General features: G+C 42.2%; 1 protein-coding gene across 2 annotated transcripts in view; it reads right to left on the bottom strand.

The window, feature by feature from the left end:
- Positions 1 to 216: 216 nt before the first annotated feature.
- Positions 217 to 21,312, bottom strand: part of si:ch211-191a24.3 (tensin-3) — a 49,404-nt gene continuing 28,308 nt past the window's right edge. For both annotated transcript variants that reach the window (XM_037115079.1, XM_037115080.1), the window contains 11 exons: positions 8,628 to 8,784; positions 7,108 to 7,559; positions 6,836 to 6,919; positions 6,566 to 6,697; positions 5,431 to 5,523; positions 4,606 to 4,683; positions 4,225 to 4,302; positions 3,825 to 3,993; positions 3,654 to 3,722; positions 1,873 to 1,902; positions 217 to 1,401 (listed from right to left, as the gene is read on the bottom strand). In XM_037115079.1, coding sequence (XP_036970974.1) covers positions 1,260 to 1,401; positions 1,873 to 1,902; positions 3,654 to 3,722; positions 3,825 to 3,993; positions 4,225 to 4,302; positions 4,606 to 4,683; positions 5,431 to 5,523; positions 6,566 to 6,697; positions 6,836 to 6,919; positions 7,108 to 7,559; positions 8,628 to 8,784 — 1,484 coding nt within the window. In that variant the 3' untranslated portion in view covers positions 217 to 1,259. The remainder of the gene's footprint in view (positions 1,402 to 1,872; positions 1,903 to 3,653; positions 3,723 to 3,824; positions 3,994 to 4,224; positions 4,303 to 4,605; positions 4,684 to 5,430; positions 5,524 to 6,565; positions 6,698 to 6,835; positions 6,920 to 7,107; positions 7,560 to 8,627; positions 8,785 to 21,312) is intronic.

Genomic DNA, 21,312 nt, shown 5'->3' on the forward strand with positions numbered 1-21,312 from the left:
AAATAATGTCACCTGTAAACTGGAAATTTTCGAAAGTGAGCCACTTTTTTCAAACCTAAATGACAATTTTCATTGGTGAAATTCCCATTTATATATATATATATATATATATATATATATATATATATATATATATATATATATATATATATATATATGATATGATGTGATAACTGATCACCAAGAATAAATTGTTTGAAGAAAACCAAACCTGTCTGTACATCCAAATACCTTTGGTGCTTTAATAAGACGTCTGATCAATGTTCACTTCAGCAACACATGATTTCTGAGGAAGCTGTGAATGGAAAAAAATACCGAGGAGGACTCAAATGTCTGACTTTTATCACAGTGTGTGTATTTGATCTCTCATTGGAGAAAATATGATTGGCACAATAACTGTACATAAATCTGCATTACTGTTACTGTTAAGGAACATATCGACATCTATATTAGTAGTACAAGTATACACGGGCTGCTTATGCAGTATCTTACTGGTGAGTAAAACACTATATCTTAATCTTCCTACAACAATATGTTACATTACATACATACATTCTGAGGTACGCTGCCTTTCATCCTAATGTGCAGTTTGTGTTAATATACAAAAATATATGAAAGATATATTTAGGAAAAAGAGACTTTTACGCATCTGTAAAAAGGGATAAATACTATAAACACAACACAATCAATTCATCTTGAGTACAAGGCAACCACATTTGGCTTTGTCACATGACAGTCGTTTTGTTTTAAAGACTAAAACTGGGCCAGTGGTTTGCACATAAATGTTGTTGAAACCTGATGCACACATTTTAACCAAAAAGAAAAGGTTTCAGAGTTATAGTCATGATCTACACATAAATATGTGTTTATGTTTAGATTATATGTTCCACTATAAATGTGTTATTTTTGTCAGTGTAATATGGTGCATTAACGGTAAGTTTGAAGACACAGGTGACAAAATCTGATTGTCATACTAGATCCAGTTGAGAAAAGTATCTTTTCTTTTTTGTTACAAATTTTATACAATTATTTCCAGAGATGCATCTCAGCCAGTAGTCACAGCCTCCAGTTGATGGGTTAAACTTTATACATGACAGTCTTGTCTCCCTCTTGTGGCAGCATCCCGGACTGCAGTCAGTACAATATATACCAGTTTATTCTGAAGGATGGACCGACAGGACCAGGTTCAGGAGTATGAGGCTACATCATTTTTTGGGAAGAAAAGTTGGTTCTTCACTCTGCAGCAAGTCTCTTTCTCTTTACTTCTTATGTGACCCGATCATGACTTTCGAGACAAAGTTGACGATGGCGCTCGCCGGCTGCTCAGGGTCGTGCTCAGCGAATAGATGGCACATATTTTCAGTCTCACTCTGCGATTTCCTGGCAACAAATCCAAAGATCCTGGAGGAAACGGAGGGAGATGGACGGGAATATTTATACAAGTGCAGAGAGTCCAACAGTGAGCAGGCAAAAGTTTGGTGTCATGTTTAAAGTAAAACCCCTCCTAGATCTGTTGTTTGAATATCAAACACTCAACCTTCGTAGGTTGGAAATGTCACTGTGAACGGTTTGGACTTTCCTAGTTTTTGTATGAGAGTGTTTTATATTACACAGATTACACAGTTAGCTGAACAGCTGTACGTCACATTACCAAAACATCAATTTCAGTTTAACAGAGACACATTGTTATTTGCTATTTGTTTCTTCCTGCAACCCCTCAGAAGACTCCAGACCTTCCTTCATTATCAGTTTCATCACCATTCGCCATCATTATCAGAAGAGTTCATGTGATAAAAATGTAAACACAATGTTGATAATAAAACAATGAAGCGATGAAAGAGATAAAACATTCAGCAAGTAAGAGGGACTTACTTTGCAGTGGAGCCACTGTCTCTTGTCCATCTGTTTGGGGCAGAACCACATGATAAAGTTATCGCATTGTCATCATTTACATGTCTCATAAAGTATATCTATTAACAGTACATTAAAAATAAAAATGTATAAATGACTCGGCTGATAGTGCTTCTAACCCTGATTCCAGAAAGGTCAGGATGTTGTTATATCTGGATTTGTTTGTGGTGGTTTATATCTTATTTTTTTTTGTTCATTGTGTTTTCCAGATTTGCTTTGGGGCTGCTGTCATCTCACAACCCTGCAGCATTTGTTTCGGACTAATAAGCACCTGCTTAAATACCCTGATCTTCAGCCTGCCTACTGCCAGTGATGATGTCAGTTTGACATGGTAGTCAAGTTCTCTGGCGCTTGTATTTCTAAAGCGTCTTCTAGTGTTTTGTTTGCCAGGATCCTTCGTACTGCTTCCCTATTTCTCTTCCAGCGAACCTGGATCAGCTCCACGCTCCACTTGTCCCCCAGCCCCCCCAGCACCGCCACCACCGATCAACTCTCCCATCGGATCTCAGTGCCTCCCTATTCCCAGTGTAACCCTCCAGGCCCACCGTGCGTTGTCTTCACGTCACCTCCAGCTCAAGTTCAAGCCAAAACACTCCCCTCAACTCCACCTGACCTAAACTCGAGTGGGGTAACACATATCTTTCAAACTGCTCCCTGCTCTGGTGTCAGCTTCTGGGTCTTAAAACACCTACCCAAACAGCAAGAGATGTTTTGTGAATTGTTAAACAGTTTTAAAGAATTTGCAAACAAACTGTGTTTCTATGAATTATTACAATCTCTTTTATTTATGCTTTCAAATACTTCTTTTGGAATCAGGGTTGATACAGCAATAACATATGGTTAAGACAAAACTGTGTATATGTTGTCATCACATAAATGATTTGTGTCAAAATGTGATCTTAGCAGGATAAGGATTTTTTTTTAATTTTATTTTTTTGGCCTTTGTAAGGCTTTATTGATAGTACAGCTAAAGACCGGACAGTAAACAGGATGAGTGAGAGAGACACGCAGCAATGGGCCCCAGGCCAGGATTCAAACCCGAGGCCACTTCAGCGAGGACACCCGCTCCACCCACTGAGCTAAACGACACCTGTGTTCACTTGATTAAAACCGGAGGCTCTAATTCAATATCTGGTGACAAACTCACGTGTCTCATTTTGTGACAGAGATAATAACAATGACTCTCCTCAATAGAAAAATCTGAAAACAATGTTGAATATGGGAGTAGAGTCAAAAAGTCTGTACTTATTGTCAAAGTACTTCTATTTTGCATTTGTTTCAAAAATACATGATTTGCATGACTTGATGGTGCTCCACCAAGCTTGAACACTTTCTTTTTTCAGTCTTCAAGTGCCCACATTAATGTTCGATCAGGTGAAATTCAGGCTTCACACAGACTTGAGGAGTCCATGCCAGCTCCAGTGCAGACTTTTGTCTCCACATAATTTATTATCAATTCATTAGTTTAAGATTAATCAGTTTTTTCTTCCGCTCTTACAACAGGGCTTCAGTTCTTCAACAATATGATCTAGCCAAAATGTTTCTTAACTGCATATGAAGCAACACTTTTGTGTAAATAGTTACCAAAAAAAAAAAAAAAACAGTCACTATCACTGTTAGAGTTTTCTTGTGGAACGTTTCGATTCTGCTTTAATATATAACATAACAAGAGGACTACACAGCCTGGGTGGAAGTGCTCTTTCTTAGCATCTTTTACTTCCTCCTGAAGTCCTGATACTCACTTCCTGCCCTGTGGGTCCAGAGAACAGAAGATGACCGTGTTCACAGCGTAATGTCTCCTGAAGAACAGCCTGCAGTGACAGAGACAGCGAGTGTGTGAACAGATGGATTCTCAGGGGATCACATTTCCACCTGTATGTGTGTGTTTGGACTGAGCATGTATGAACACTCACTTCCTCTGGTTGTCGGTGAGCGTGATCCCCTGAGCCGACACTTTGAAGTGGACGACGGTGGACGCCGGTGGGGGGTCCATGGAGAGCGTCTGTGTGGTCGCCTTCTGCACCGCTTGATGTCCCGTCAGAGACTCCAGCGACACAGAGCCCAGGTACCACACGTTACATGCTGTAACACACACACACACACACACAATAAAGGAACATCTCATCAACAAAATGAGAATTAAACATCTTCTGATTGTATTCACTAAAACAGACAGAGGGAATTTTGTGCACTTGTAGCAGATACAGATTGAAGTGAAGTTTCAATATTTGCGAGTGTGTTTAGATATTAATGAATATCTATCACACACACGTCCAACAAACACACAGCTTTTTGTACACATCTGTCCCGTACCTGCTCCCTGTTTGAGGAGTTCAGCAGCTGAGTTTGTCGATGTCTGTGCAGACGAGTCGTTCAGATCCTCCACCGGGTCTGAGTGCAAACACACATGTTATACACACACACACACACACACACAGTTTACTGAGCAAGAAACAAACTGTGTCTATGCACAGTGCTATCGCAATACAAATATAACCAGCAACAGTGATTTAGAAGCAACTTCTGGTTGTAATTTCAGGACAGTTTTTGATGGTCAAAGGACTGTAAAATGTCTCCGGAGGGCTCCTCTGTATCCAGCTACTTACTTGGCTGAAACTGTTTCATGCCTTGAGCACATAATTCTCGGCCTCAGTGTGGTACACTCATACACATCCATCCATACACACAATTTACCTCTGTCAGGCAGGATGAGTTTGCAGGGCAGAGCCAGAGGAGTGATGGAGTGCTGACAGACGAGAGCTGTGAGACTTCCTGACAGTGAAACAGAAAAATCCTTCAGATTGAATATTTTACAAACAGCTCCACTGTGCAGAGGGCTCATACACTGTGGCTAATCTACTGTATGATGAATAATGGAGCCAGCTGTACCTCATTGTGCTGACCAGAAGAGGGCAGCAGAGGAGACACAGTATAATATTGAGCTCCCGTCCTGCAACTATCTCAGTTGGTCCATCCCAGTAAACTATTTAACATGGATTTGAGGAAGCAAACTCCTCAGTGACTGACTGAAGACACTTTAAAATGTCAGTATAGTCTGATTGAACAAGAGTATAGTAGTCCTAGCCTGGGATCAGTGGAGAGCACTCATGCTATGTTCAGATTTTCCCACACAACACTTCAGAACATTCATCCTTTCAGCATCTAACATTATTCTTAACTCCTGGAGCAGCAGCACGATGAGTTCTGCTCACTATCAACACAGCAACTATTTCATTGTTAATTTTACTCCTGTGTGCTGGAATCTGATTATATTGGTTCCAGTTTGCATTTTCCGCTTGGCACAGCTTCATTATATATAACGCTCTGAAGTCTGATGGGTGACATGATCACATACAAGAAAACAGATGTATGTTCATAAGACACTTCTTAGGAAATTCCCAATATCACGATGTATCATGATATAGAATTAAAGACAATGTGAAGAATTGCAATTAGACATTAGATCAGTCAGAACCAGGTGAGTGAGTAACAATCAAGACACTTTACACTTGTTCTCACCGAAGTACGGCTCATTGGGACAGCCTTTCAGACGAACGCCTTTCTGCGTGCACTCTATCAGGAAGTGTCTCACCAGCTCATTGGACAGGTCCCCTAATGCAGAGGCATGGAGGAAACTATATCAGTATATTTGTATCCATAGAGTGTGTTGTTACTGACTGGCGGATGGAACTTCTTGATCATTTTAAACGGAAATGTGTCTAAAAGAAATGACATCACCTTGGAGCATCTTTAAATCAGCAGCTCAGAAAAAAAATCAAACTCTAGAAATCAAATGCTGTGAATCACATTGTTTGACATACAAAACATCAGTGAAAAGGTGAACTGGATGCTGAAAACTCAACTTCACTTGTATGGAACCTCTCATACAGACATGGAGGCCAAAGTGCTACAGAGAGCCACCTTTTACAAGCACGAACCAAGCAGTAAAAACAAAACAAAACACAATAATAAATAGAATGTTGCAAGACTTAAGAATAACGATAAAATGATTTTAAAAAGTCAATAATAAGTCAATGAAATAATGTAAAACGAAAAGAAAGTCGAAGTCACTGTGACATGTTCTGCTGTTGCTAATGAGAGTTTTTTATAGTTGTACTACATGTCTGCTGTGTTTGATGTGCTGTGTGTGTATTGCTGGTCCTTTGGATTACTGTTTTTGTAGACTGCACTCTTCTGGATACTCTTGTGTGGAGAAGGATTCTACTTTGTGAATCATTCTCGCTGCGTAAAAATGAGGATTACTGTTTTTTTTTTTTCCCTGCTTGGAGAGACGAGTAATGTCTAGAAGCGACATTCGTCTGACTCTGTGGATTTGTGAGTAAGCTCTCTGATGAGATGGCTACAGAGAGGAAAGTTAAGAAAAACAAACAGAAAAACAGACTACAGGCAACCCAGTGGCTTTTCCAAAATTCCATTACACGATAGGTGAAAAGCATCAAAACCAATGATTAACATTTTTTTAGGTTTCTTTTTAAAAAGTAAAATGTCCATTAGATCGTCAGTAGCTGAATGCTACTCTGAAGTCCCCCTCTCTTAAACAAAGTTTGCCTAGGATGTCAGCTGCAGACATTCATTCTAAAAGCAGAGATTAAATACATTAAAAACAGAGCACTTTATCAGTCTTTCCACTTACCTTTCTTACTCTGTTGTATTACAGATGGCGGGGGCGTGGCCACTTTCATGGCCAACCCATATGCCCCACGAAATGAGTGACTGTCCCTGACGATGAACGAGCCCGGCTCTTTGTCCTTTAGCACCGCGATGGCTGTTGGAGGGGGAGGGAGCACAGATAAGCTAAAGGTAGACTGGTGTTCACACTATACAGGGAGCTAACCAGAGCACAAGGGCATATTATTAGCTTGGATGTGGCCGTTCGGCTCTCCTGTCCAACACCAATATTTACCTTGGTCTCTGGAAATGTCAGGCTTGTACCAGAACTTGGACGTGTCCTGAACAAACTTCACAGTGTCCTGCTTACTGCCAAACTCTGCGAGACACAGATTAAGACTCTATGTTAGGTTTCAGACTTGGCTTTGACCCAAATATGACACAGCAGCAGAGAAAAATAAAGTGAGAGAGGGTTTTCTAAAGGGTCAGTGCACCCAGATGACAGACAGATGTGTGATCACTGAGGCATATTCATATCTAACCATGCTGAGCTACAAGTCAGTCTACCTGCTCCTGGTGACGGGGCCCCACTGAGTCCTCTAAAGGGGTCAGGGGTCATCGGGGATGAGAATGGGATGCTGAGACTACTGCCACTGTGAGGACTGGAAAACCCACTTAGAGAGGGGGACTGGGAGCCAAGCTCTCCCCCCTCACCTCTCCTCTTCTCAGGCAGCAGCGGAGGGAGGCCCCCGTGTCCCCCGAGGTTCAGACCTTCAAGGCCCTCCACAGCCTCCAGCAGGCTGTGCTCCAGGCTGCCGTTCCCCAACAACAATGAGGACAAGTCTGTGCTGTCCGTCTCCCTGTGGACACCCACACCACCACCCAGGCCTTTCAGGGCCCCCCGGGGAGAGCTGTGGGCATTGGGAGTGCTAAGGGAGAGAGGAGGTGAGGGCTGGGGGGGGTATGGGGAGTTCTGGGAGTTTGGAGTCCGGTCGTGCCACACAGAAGGAGGGGTGGAGCTACGAAAGAGAAAATAAAGAGGATTAGATACGGAAGTAAAGACATACGAGTATACAAATAATTAATAATCATGTCAATACTTAGGATATCTAAGTTCCCATGCACCTGCTATTTGCATTTAACAAGCAAAGCTAAATGTCCAGAGTCGAAAACACATCAGTGATTCAAGTTATAAGGTTGGATCTTCTAACAGTAATCCAAGAGGCAAACAACTTAGTTCTGGCAGCATCCTTCTGTTTATTCATCCATTGCTGCATCATAAAAAAGCATTTATTTGATGAAAACATTTTATTTTCCCCCATTTTGTTTCTCTGGTTTTTTTTTTTTCAGGAAATAAGAAACTCTAAAATACCCAAATAAATAAGAGTACCTCGAGAATCACTGTTGGGCCAGATATTAGCATATAGATGAGACAGAGAGTGAGACATGTGATAAAATGCTTAAATATCAATTCTGACCTCATGCAAACTTTAACAGCTGATTTTTGATGGCAGTAGCAGCAGAAGTTGCACTGTGAAGGTGCTCTAAGGACATCACACTGCTTCAAAAGATTCCTGTTTTGTGCCATAAAGCTACTGCCCTTTGTGCCGCACAGCATTTAAGCAGATTTCCTGCAGAAAGGTCAAACTGGGCTTATGCACAGGGCCGGAAAGTAAATAGGGCTGTTAGCCCTTTGTTTTGTTTTTTTTGTTTTTTGAGTGAGGTGAATATTATGTGGGAGTATATTACAAAATGTAATATGATTAATAACATATTTGTCTAGGGATTTGGTAGAGGCCAGTTTAATCCCTATGACTTGAACAAGTAAAAACACATTTCTTCTACAATCCCTCTTATCTGGAGAAGGAGTGTATAGGTCACTCAGATAGTTTAGTCATTCGGAGTTTGACTTAAATGGCTTCATCAATTACTGCTCTTCCAAGAAGGCTCAAAGAAAGCCAGAACTTTGCATTGGGAGAGAGCACAAGCAGCACAAACAGCAGTCCTATTATTACTTCTGCTAACTGTATTGCAGACTTGATGTAATAATGCACCATTTAGCAGCATTAGCCAGCCTGTGTGTTTACCTGTCTGTTTGTGGGAGGGGGCTCTCTGACGACACCGAGCACATGGAACCAAAGATCCTCTGACAGGAAGCGGGAGTGACCGACACATCTGATCTGAAGAGCTCTCCATCTGTGGAGCTGGCGGAGTGGTTCATGCTGTCCAGGAAACTCCTGGAATCTGACAAAGAAAACAAGACAAAAAAAATGATGTAAACCCTGTTTTTACTACATACTGTAGTTCTAAAATACCAACCAGATTTTTTCTTTTTTTTTCTTTCTGCATTATGATAACTGCCTTTAAAGCATTTTCCCACCATCTCATCTCAAGACAACGCCTTTTACTTCTGAGAAGGCAATTAGTTAAACTTAGCCTAAAGACTGGAAGCATGGAGAAACTGTCTCCCTCTGAAATTTAAAAAATGTTCATACCAACAACTCTTTGTGTATAGATAAAAAAAATGGAGTCTTGGGAAGGAAGTGAACATATTTCCCCAAATAATTATTCTTTCTTTAAGGTGGACCTTGTACAACCTGCTTTGACAGTATGAGAGCCAGTAAGGAACATTTGAATGTAAATTTGAATCCTCACAGGTTGACCTCATACAATGTAAGTTGTAGCGTGTGTGACGCTGGAGGGAGGGCACGCCAAACATCCCAACATGACATCCTGACACTGACAACACTGTGTGTCATTCAGCAAACATGTGGGCAGGCCTCCTCAGGCCACAGACAGGCCTGTGAAGTACGATGAGTCACCATGTAAAGAGTCAATCATTATAAAGAGCTCCTTGTTCGGGCCGGCTCCAACACCCCCCCCCCAACCACCCCTGCCTCCCCTCCACCCTCCTCCTCCTCTCTTCCGCTCCTTCTCCCCATTCAGGAGCTCTGAGATGGAGGAATCTGGCCTCAACAGCCGGCTTTGTTGGTGATCATATTGGACGAGCAGCATCACCTCGAGTGGGTTATATAATCGCCGTGTCCTGTTAATGAATTTGAGGAATGTTTGAGTGTTTGCATGATGCAACACACGCAGACACACACACACACAGAAAAATTAAGTGAAAATGTACATGTTACCATGCAAAAGTGCATGTGTAGAAGGACGTGGTGGAAATTACACTTAGTAGTTTGAGTATTTCAAATTTACATGACGTTATACTTCTACTCCACTACTTTAAAGAGGCTAAATTCATGAAGAACCTGTTTTCAAGTTCCACAACCTTTGTTTATGATGCAGACTGGAATAGTTTACAGTATATAGTGATTAGAATTGGCTCCATCATAACTGACTACAGTATTTAAATGCTGTTTATGTGTTTGTGCTTGTATTAAAACACATAAATGCCTCTTCAACGATAAAACACAGCGAAAGGGAGCATAGCTACTAAACAAAGATGTTTCCTTTTTCTCTGTTTACTGGTAAATACATTATATTGAGGAGAGTGAAGGTTTATTCTTGACTTTAGAGCACATAGACTGTAATAAACCACTTAATAACTCTGATGAATCCAGAAAAGCCAAAGATTCACTGTGTGTCTATCAATTTCTGAATATAATTAATTACTTAAATATAATGTCAATCAAGTGTGAGTATGTCCCATCATCGTCTTAGGATCTGAATATTTCCCAGTACAGTTTCTAGGGTTTACTACAATGTTCCCACAGCTAAATGCTTCCCACGCACATTTCTATAGCGCCAACATTATGCACGGTGTATCAGATGTCCTTAAGTGAGAATTTAGTGGCAGCTGCAGCCAGCAGGACTCATTAAACATACTGAGAGTTATATATTGTATGTTCAGTATCTATCTGCCTGTCAGCTCGTCAATTTATCTTATACAGGAGTACACTGTATATGGACTGCTTCAATAGCAAATGTACAATATCACTAATAATATAACTTAACTTAAGTATTTACGCTTTTAGTATAGAACAAAAAGTTTGCTCTTTTTGTACTTCTTACGAGTTAGATTGCATATTTAAGGTTTCTACTATCATTGCTATACCTGATATATGGCATCTTTGTAACATATTTATTTATCTAACCTTGTAGCGCTATAAGTCCCATTCTATAAATGCAAAAAGTTGGATGCTAGATTGGTGTAGTAATGAGTGATAATGATTATGTAGAAAGACGCTTAGTTTAAAGGCAGGAACAAACCGGCCCAACCGTTGGACGTCTGAAGTGTTTGGAGAGTCTCGGACGAGGTCGGGAACAAATATGTTTGGTGTGTTCAGCTCCATCGGAAGTTTTCGGAGCTGCGCAGACGTCTGCTCCGACTAAACGTGCGAAGTCTGAAGACGAGGGCCGTCGGACGTCTGAGCCATTGGATTCTCTGATTGGCGGTGTGCTAGTGAATCAGCGCGGTGTGTGGGAGGGGCTGAATACTGTGTGTGCATTGGTTTTCTACACACGCCATTCCGTCATTCCCCGTTTTCATGCTTTGCAGTACTGGCACAAGACTAGTTGTTATGTCCGTTCAGAAAGAATGAATTTGTGTTCGTCTGGTAATGCCTCGCTGCATGTTTATTACGCAGCTGTTTTTATCTGACATAGTTAAATGTCATTTTGATTGAAAGTAAAGAGAGTAAGCCTCTCGTTTGCAACTCGCAACACTAGCGCCGCCCGCTTATTGCATCTCGCGCAAGCGCAGAACGTACACGCTACTGTGGAGTAGGCAGCACGTCGAAGCGGTGTGTTTCAATGCAACTTTTCTGCCCAACGGGTCAGACAAGAGGCAACGGAGTGATCGGATAAGGCAGTTGGACATCTGGGCGGTGTGTGTGGGGGCTTAAGTCATGTGACAGTGATGTCATCTGTTTATAGCTTTTTACTAAAGTGATGTTCATCAGGGAAGATTATCTTGAAGAACAGAACATGCAAATATCAAAAACTTTGTCGCAAAGTTTATTTTTTGGCAATAATCCAAAATCCAATTAAAAAATCCCAGTCTTTTTGTCAAAGGAGCCAGGGTGATGCTAACTTTGGGGTTAGCCTACAAACACATACGTCATCATCACTACATCACTCTATTACGATGAATAAGAGTCTAAAATCTCAGAATGTTGTATTTTACAAAGTCAGCCTGTAATCCATGATTTTAAATCCAACACTCTCAACACATTATTTTCACATGGTGCCATCTCATGGTACCTCAGATACACCATAGGTGGTTGACACCCAACTTGAACTCTCAGGGGTTAAAGGTCAGGAGCACAGTGCCAGTTATGTTGTGGACCTTCCCATACTGACACACAGACACTCACACTAACTCACACACGTCTCAAATTAATACATTTGAGATGTGTGTGAGTAACACGCAGTAACACACGTTTTCTTGTAGTGATTTTTTTTTTTTTAATCTGCTAATGGAACAAGTGACAACTGCCTTAAAACAATTAAATTCTCTATAGCACACTGAAATATCACTTTGCAGATCATTGTGTTTATAAGTAATGTGATATGGTGACAAGTAACAGACAATAAATATACTTGGAGATATTTAGATTTTTTTGCAGTGTTCTCCATAGTTCAAGTTGTTGCTGCTTGAAGTAAACAAACACAAACAGGAGGGAATTCAATGCGGGCAGTGGGATTCCTCAAACATTCCCACAGACCATCGCTGTCAGTTTCGCTCTCTCGGGACGATTCCCAGAGAGCCATCGAGCTGCATCTCTCGCTCTCTGTTCCCACGACCGACTCTCCTCACAGCGGTTTGTCACATCTGCAGCTCCACAGCTCATCCAGTTAATTACAGAACAGCCTGAAACTGTGGCAGCACCGGCTGACCCCAGCCTGACCTCTGACCTCAGACCTGAATCTGTTCTGTCAGGCTCCACTTGTGGTTATGACACTCAAATACACCTTTCACCTCCTGTATCCATGCCGCTCCGTATCCATAGCTACTCACTATGAGCTGGACCTGTACTAATGGAGAAACCTGATGTGAGAGAACAATCTGTGCCAAGGCTCAGTGACGGAAGATCATTTATACAAAGACGTCATACATGATATTTCCCCCAAAATATTCTGGGCTCTTCGCTCTCAAAGTGAATCTGTTATGGTGCCAGAAGTGCAGTTATAAATTTAATCTCAATTTCCCTTTTGCCTTTGTCTGAGTATTTTGACTTGTCTTTCAAAATGTACATGCTGCATTTACTTTAAAGGACTAGGACAGCAACAAAAAAAAATCACTCATTATCTCCATGCTGATGGAAAGTCAGGTGACGTTTCCTACAAAACATTTTTAGGGCTTCACAGAAAAACAGCGTTGCGGCCTTCCATCCACAAGGGGGTGAGTACATTTCATTTATGAGTGAACTGTTCCTTTAAATTTGACCCAACATCGTCTGGATTGTTTCCCCTCTCTTAAACTAGCATCTGTTGACGTGCCAGAAAGAGGGCAGGGTATTGAACTGGAAAATAAAACAGAGGTCTTGTCTGCAGACTCATTTTAAAACACAAAAACATCTGACAAACGTCGTTATTTTTATGAAATATTTTGAGTTGACTCGCCTACGGTCTATTCATCAGTGTTTTTCCTGTCCATTGTTTTCTCCTCACTCTTGCAGCTCCCAGTGAGCACAAAGCCTCTTCAGTTTGGGTTGAACCTTGCAAAACCAATTCCAGATGGCACAGACCCATGTGGGCACGACTACCAGCTACCACCAGCCAATAACTCCCCCCGAAAATACCCATAGCACACACACACACACATACACACACACACACACACACACTCAAACACACACACTTTCCAGATCTCAGAGAGTGATGGTCATATGGCTCAGACTGAAGATGCGTGCATACCTTCATGCTTGCTTCAGAGGTGATCCCATTAATCAATAAAACCACAGTGAGGTTATCTGGAGCTGATACCTCAACTCACACCATCGAGCTGATGCATAAGCAGGAGTTTGAAAGGAAAGGCAGAGAGAAACAGAGAAGAAGAAGAAATGCAGAGAGATGAACAACATACAGCCGTCACATGTTGAGTGCAGCTGAAGTGCTCCTGTGTTGTGTTGTGACAAAGAAGCCCTTCTCCTCGTCTCTCTTTATATCCTCCACTCACGCATCCAAACATTTACTCTCCGAGCAACGTCTCCGTGGACAGATGGGAGAGCCTACACACCAGCATCAACACAATGATGCATATGGAGTTATGTAGGACAACAGTGGGCTTGAAGACTCCCCGATGACCACAGGAATGTGAGTGCAAGCACTCTGTCTGCACAACACAAACACACACACACACACACACACACACACACAATGAGGCTGACAGGTCTAAAGGGCTGTGGCATGTTACAGCTGTTCATAGTGATCACAGGCTGTAGTGTCTCAGGGGGATGAAGGGAAATAGGAGTGAAAGAGTAACTCTGAGAAGAAGCAGGAACAACACAATGTGGAGGAAAACACCTGCTGTGATCCACTGAAAGTCTGTTTCATTGAGTCGTAATCATCTTTAAAAAAAAATGATTCAGGGTGAAATAATGTTCTTATTTATGCTTTAAAATCTTGAGTATCTTAAACTCACATTATGTCATTTTTTGCCGTTCTCTCAAGCAAAACATAAACTGACAGTAGAGTGGGATCATGGCATGTTTTTTCTTTGTCGTTATACAGCCGCCGCTGATGAAAATCTATCTGACGTGACTCAGGCAGAAATGTTTGCAGACAAAGGGCTGTGCACAACTCAACAAAATATATACTAGACAACAGTTTGGGAAACAAATCTTCGAGGATGATCGTAGAGAGTTTAAGTGTGTTAAGTAAGTGAAGGTGCAGAGCAGGGATTTCTGGCACAACTTCCCCAAATTCCAGCATGCACAGGGAAAGGGGGGAAAGCCTGAAAAGGTGATAGCTCTGCACTTCAGAGTTTGGCCAGGGAGGCTGAGTCAGTCTCACAATAAAGTTGCTCTCCGTTCTATAAATGTTGAAGGATTATTAACCGCTAAAGCTACAGCGCTGCTGCTGGTGCCTTAAAACTGCAATGACTGACTGATCTCCGGCCACTTGAATGCCAAAAACATCTGAAGAACACAAACTCATTGTTGGCTGCTGGCTAGAATTACACATTGACACTTCCAATGCAGCATAATCACCCCATCAGACTCGTGCATGTGCCCACCTGATGAATGCAGGTCTAATAGTTCTGGTGCTCCTCTTAGCTCTGATTTGGTCTCAACCAATGTTCCACTTTTTCCACCAGCTAATTTCTTTACTGTGTCTATCTGTCTGTTCACTGCTGATTACATAGTCTACAGTTGGTTTGATGGGAGCGATGGGACTGAACTGTATAATAAATGTGCAGTAAGACCAAAACTAGGAGCCAAAAGAGCTGAAAACGTTGTGATAATTTGGTGGCTGACCCCCTTGTTTGATCCTTTAGTAATAAAACATTAATCATAAGAGCTTTAACAATCACTTCTTTCAGGAGCCATGCAGCTCTCTCCTTGGTATCACTTGGCTCTGCACCAGAATGTGATCAGTGTCTCCCTCCTTCAGTAAAAGTCAATCAACCTCAGACCCTGCTGAGTCTCTCCGCCTCCTCCTTCTAGTCAACATCTCCGAGCGTCCAAGCAGAGCATTTTTATGTAGAAGAGGACAAACTAGTAGGCGGTCGCCTGTAAATCAGATTCCTCTGCTCTCTCACAGCTTTATCGACTCAGTGAAGTGGCAGATGAGAGGAGGGAAGAATAACAACAAGAGGAACAAGTGGAGGGAGAGAAACATGGTGAAGGCTGACAGTAAAGAAAAGGTTATGGGAGAGAATGCTGTCGCTATGGTGTTTACTGGCATCTGAAGCATTCTGATAAAGAGATCATGGCTTTGTTAATCACAGTCAGACTACAGGTTTGATTTATGAAGAATATCTGACTCGCTTCATTTATCCCACCCTGGATGCCTGAGATGATGTGATGGTGCTGAAAAAATTCAAATGGATGTTTTAAAATGGAATAGAAGTATTTAGTTAGTCTGAACGGCAGAAACATTCCAGATATTTGATCATGTTTTGAGGCTGAAGTGAAATTCCTCAGACTGTACCCATCTGGGGAAGTGATCACAGACCGTAACTGCTTCTCCTTGTGCCTTTATACATGTTATAGTAGTTATAACATGCAAAACACTCTGTTTAGCATAACTTAATGATTGCTTTTCTGACTGTTTTGTGACCCTAACAAGCCACCATCAGGCTAATCATCTCAAATTTGTGTGAAACATTTCATTTCGTTTTCTTTCCGCTTATCCGTGAGGGTCGCGGGATGTTGCCGTTTCCCCCTGAGGGGCTGCAGGTCTTACTGGGGCCAAATCCAGTTCACACAATGGGCATAGGCCAGGGTTCACCCTGGAAGAGTTGCCAGCTCATCGCAGGACCCTCACCGATGGCATCTGCACTGCATCTGCAACTTCGGGGTTCAGTATCTTGCTCAAGGATACTTTGACAGGTAGCTCCGCCCAGGGGAGCCTGATCACCACCAGCTCTACCCACTGAGCTACAGCCGCGACGTCCATATAACATTTCAGTAACAATATATTCAAGTTGTATTTAGAACCTGCTTCACACTGAAATATGGTCAAGGAAGTGCTGTTAAAAACATACATAATATCAACATCTTCAAGGTTCAAAATAGTAGTTTTATTATGACACACTAGGCATAATCAATGTTTTCTGGGAGACGCATCAGCTCTGTCTGTTCACAGCTTTGATGTCATCACAAACTGACTCCAAGTTCTCCCTAAACTTGACTAGCGTTGTGTTTGTGTGTCTTTTCCTGCATGACTAGCTAAATGTAAGTAAATAACATTAATTATTTAATAGATATTTATTTGTCTGTATGTCTACTAATATTTCTGTTCCAAAGCCCATATGATCACCACAAAGCACTTGCAGACTTCAGTCGTCTTGGGCACAACTCAGCACATTTACAGTCAACATGTGATGGGCATGCAAATCAACACAGCATGGTGCCTATGGAAAGGGAAACTAATGGTAATTCAGTCTGTTATCAGGGTACCACAGCAGTTTGTTGGGGCACATTTCAAGTATTAAACCTTAATAGTCAAGTTGTGCAACCTCAGTGGTGTCTGGCATCTCAAAGACTGCAAATCAGACTTAATTTGTACTTGATCTTCAGAGCCGAACCTGTAGAATCAAACAGAGTGCTGTTGTCGGTCTGGCGAAGGTATGCACTCTAATGAGTCCCAGCTGTTCTCTTGAATTCAATCCAGTTTAATCCAGTATCAAACTCCTTGATCACCACCCATAACTGCTTACCCATAATTAAATCTCATCAGATCTAGGATCCGCATCAATTTGTACTCACTTATAGATACCAGCCACCTAAATTCACGTGGTTTTTTTCATCAAGATTCATGCATCACTCCCTGAGAAATTAACACAAAATGTGGATACATTTTGTAGTGTCAAAGGAAATGAGCAGAAACTCCTGGATCCATCCTTTTATCTGGATCCACACCAAAAATTAATGGAGTCTGTTCTGAGCTGAGACCCATACATATATTTCCCTGCTTTAATGCAGCTCTTACAGAGAACTTGACCCATTGTCTGCATATAGCCTCTATACTTCCTTCAGTATCATCTGTCTCATCATGTTGTCTACTGTAGTGTAGATAATCCAGACACCATTACATCATCACATGTAGGACCTCTGACGCTCTGGCACGTATCACTCAGGCGGAGCTTGTGACACCACAGACCACTTGTTGATTATTGCTCTGAGGAACAAAATTTCCATTCTGGTCTCTGCAGCCTGAACTGGCCTTCTGTCCACTGTGTTGTCAACATTTTCCGTCCTTGAGGTTAGAAGTGTTCTGCCTCTTTGCCCTTAATTCCCTGCAGTGCTCTAAAAGTCAAATATTTCTCACACAGCAGACGCCTGAACGGAACGGCACTCGTCAATGACTGTGTCCTTCAGGAAAATGTCAATTATCTCCACACTCACCAGCTAACGTCTTCAGCCTGCTTCAACACTGGCCAGAAATACCTGGTGTGCTTGGGGCTGCAAGTCTTTGATTACTGATTGACCTGCCAGTTATTTTCTACATTTGAAGGTGATTTCCTCCTTCTTTTCCATATCTCAATACTCTGATAGACTCTGATGAATCTGTATTCACTCCAGAAGAAGCTCCTGATTTCAGCTGTACTTGTGTTCAGACCAACAATAACACTGCTCGAAAATTCAGGAAAACAGTAAAGGCAGAAAGTTAAACTTCGCTTGACTTTTGCCCAAGCGCACATCCTGGTTGCAGACCTCTGGATCAGCACTCACATGCCCGATTTATTCAGAAATTCAATAGGTCTGGTGTTGTGCCCACTGAGAAACAGTCGACGAATCAGAGAAAAGTTTCATGTAATATAAACATTTGTTCATTTCTGTTCATAATTATTCCAGTTTCAGCACATGGAAAATATGTGCTGACGCTCTTTAAATAGGTTTAGGTTTGAAACTAATGAACTTGTGGCTCAGCAAGATGTTGTTTCATCGCGTACAACATCTCTGGGAGCAATAAGCACACCAACAAAACACAAACCATCAAAGACTTTTTTTTTCGGTTCAACTCGGGTCAGTAGAGCAGAAAAGAGGGGGAAACGGCCTCCCTCGGTTAACCACCAATACATCAACCTTCCATGTCTGCACGGCGGAGGCCAAAATAGCCGAACGAAGCGGTGAGCAGTGGAACAAACCATTTCATCATCCCACCGAGTGTGAGTCGCCAGAGTGGCTGCAGATGCCGCTGATCAGAACATTAAAACCGACAACAACAACAAAAAGTCTGTTCATGCACAAAGAGAGATGAGCCTCAGAAGGGGGGTGTGTTTGGAGGAGGCATCTGACAGAAAAATTCCAAAGGGTGTCTGCAAATACCAGCAGCCTGGAGGAGAAGGGAAGCGTTTCAGTCCATATGTGCCCTCCTTAAAATTCCCAGGAGGGACAGAGATAACTAAGTATAAACAAGAGAGAATGAGCAGAAAACAGAGGAAAACGCTCAGAGAGAGGAGGAGTGACTGAGAGGTGGAAAGTGAAGAAATTCATTCAACCACACACTCTTGTCAAGCTTTCAGACACACGTGTGTGTGCACGTACATACCCAGAGATGCAGTCATTTCCCTGATTTCCCTGAAGTGTCCCGTTATTTTCTGGTTTCCTGTTTACACCAAACTTTCAGATCACTCCTTCACCCTCCTGCTCCAAAGTCTCTGTCCGTCTCTGGTATGCTCTTTCTCCCAGCGTGAATGAAACTCTCCCTTTACCAGAATCTCCTCCTCTCTCTCCCTCTCTGCTAGAAAGCAATCTGAGCTCGACTTGCTGAAGCTTTATGTTGTCAGGGGCCGGATCGTTTCGCTGCCATGCCCAATTCCTTTCGACCCCAGATGGAAAAAATAGGCTCTCCGTTTGTTCCTGGCTTTGTTGTGACACCGTTCGACTTCTGGGTTTGTATGGAGGGAGGACAAGAGGTAGAGAATCCCCCCCCCCCTTTTCCTCCCCTCCATGCATGTCTACATACCCTCCCTCCCTCCTCTTCCTCTCACTGACCACTGAGCATTGTTCCTGCCGGGCCACAGCAAGCACTTTCAGCCAATCAGAGTGGATTCCAGAGGGGTCGGAGGTCGTGAGTGGCCTTTTATGGAGCGGAGCGAGGAGGTGGTGGTAGTTGGTGGTCGTGGGAGGGGGACTCTATGGCCTCTCTGTCACGGCATGTGTGTCCACTCCCACCATCTGCTCGCCACAAACACACACACACACATACACAAAGGCATGCAGACACACACACACACACACACACGTCTCTTGCCATGTGCCTAATCTTAGCACATCATAAATTTAACCGTAAGGCTCTTGATTGAATTGTGCTCAGTTTACTTTTGTGTCAGTGGAAGCATGTGCTGCATGCCTCGTTTAACCTCTGTGTTACAGGACGTGAGCTAGAGTGGACATCAGCTCAGTCTGTCTGTGACGCTCGTTTATAGTTTAAAGACCAAAGTCCTTGTCCATTAAACTACAAGTTACTAAATATGACAGAAACAAAAACCTTTAACAACTTCAAAAACAATGTAATAACCTACAGATGCTAATTGTTTTTCTGTCTGCTCTCTGGTGCTGGGCAGAGTTGGTTTATCACACATTTTTTTTCCTGAGTCTGCGACTGGAAAAGCATTTGTTGATGAGAGTGAACTGCGACAGTAACGTTGCAGGATGGAGAACCCAAACAATGAGCTGAAACTCCGTTCAGCCGAGGAGAAATACAGAGTTGGGCAACAATTCTCTCAGACATTTGACCAATTTTTAATATAGATATACTGATTGGTGCAGCTTTAGCATTTAAGATATATGCATGTTCCAGAGGCATTTCAAGACTGTTCGTTCAATGTTAAGTGTCAAATTCATCCTAGTTAGACCTCTGGACAGCTGTTGATCCACAACATCAAGTCTGCAAAGTCAAATCTTGCGTTGATCACTTCAGTAAACACAGGCATGTCATCCAAAGGAAATGGTTTTGGTGACATGCATGACATTTGAGAAACCTCTCTACTCTTAGCGCGAGGTCATTGTAGTTCTGACTAGATATATACTGCAGAGTGCATACCTCTGCAAACACCCAACAGCCCTTTAATCCAAGAAGTCTTATCGTTGACAGCCCTGTATTACTCAATCTTAACCACAATTTAAGTTCACCAGATCTGTAACAACCAACTACAAGAATAACAAAACATTAAATCATAAAATTGACTAAGTTTATGAAGTTTTACGTGTTCATCCATCCTTTCAGCTCCATTTTGGTAATGACCACCTCTGATAAAGTATTGCTAAATGCACCCTAGTGATTGTGGGACTGGGCCTTGCCGATTACTGTTCGAATACACAAATGTATTACTTTGTTTACTGATTTAGGAGAAACTGGGTCATATTGTATGGAGATAAGGTTTTCTTGTTTTCCCTCTGATGCTGTCGGGCTGCTCCACCTGAACCCTCAGTGATTTACGGAGGTTGCCGATGAGCAGATGGCTTTACTCGCTGCTGATGTATCTGCTAACTGTGGCTAACTGCATCTGGCTCCAAGGGAACACAGCTGGTGTTGGATCGGTCACAAACTAAGAGATCAACTGCAGCTAGTTTGATGAGATGGTTTACAGACTTTAGCTGCAGTCTACTCCAATTAGCAAAACCATGTTGGTTCCGTATTCCGTGTCATCAAAATGGCAGTCTCAGATGTAACCTTAGGTCCTGCTTGAGCCGTATTTGGTCAGCGCTCTCAGCGCGTAATCAGCAGTCAGACACTTCAGTACTAAAGCTATTGGTTATAATAAACTCAACTCAATATCCTCGACAAGCAAACTACTGTCTGCCTCCAGATTCATGAGGAGTTTAAATGAAGAAAGTGAGAAAGAAATCTTGGATCTGCTCCTCAATCCAAATCCACACCAGAAGTTATTGGGGCTTATTCTGGGCTGAGACCCATCCTCCAAGTTTCATGGAAATCTGTTCAGTAGTTTTTGTGTGATCAAACCAACTAACCAACAAACACAGGTGAAAACATATCCTCCTTGGCAGAGGTAGAGATTTATAAATGATAGTGAAAGAAATCACTGAAAAGCAGTAAAATGCTTCAGCCAAATGCGAAAACACTGAAATCAAGATAATTACACAGCTACATCATCATACAGCAATCTAATGTCATGTT

This window comes from Acanthopagrus latus, chromosome 11 (assembly GCF_904848185.1).
Source record: "Acanthopagrus latus isolate v.2019 chromosome 11, fAcaLat1.1, whole genome shotgun sequence".
NCBI classification, from domain to species: domain Eukaryota; kingdom Metazoa; phylum Chordata; class Actinopteri; order Spariformes; family Sparidae; genus Acanthopagrus; species Acanthopagrus latus.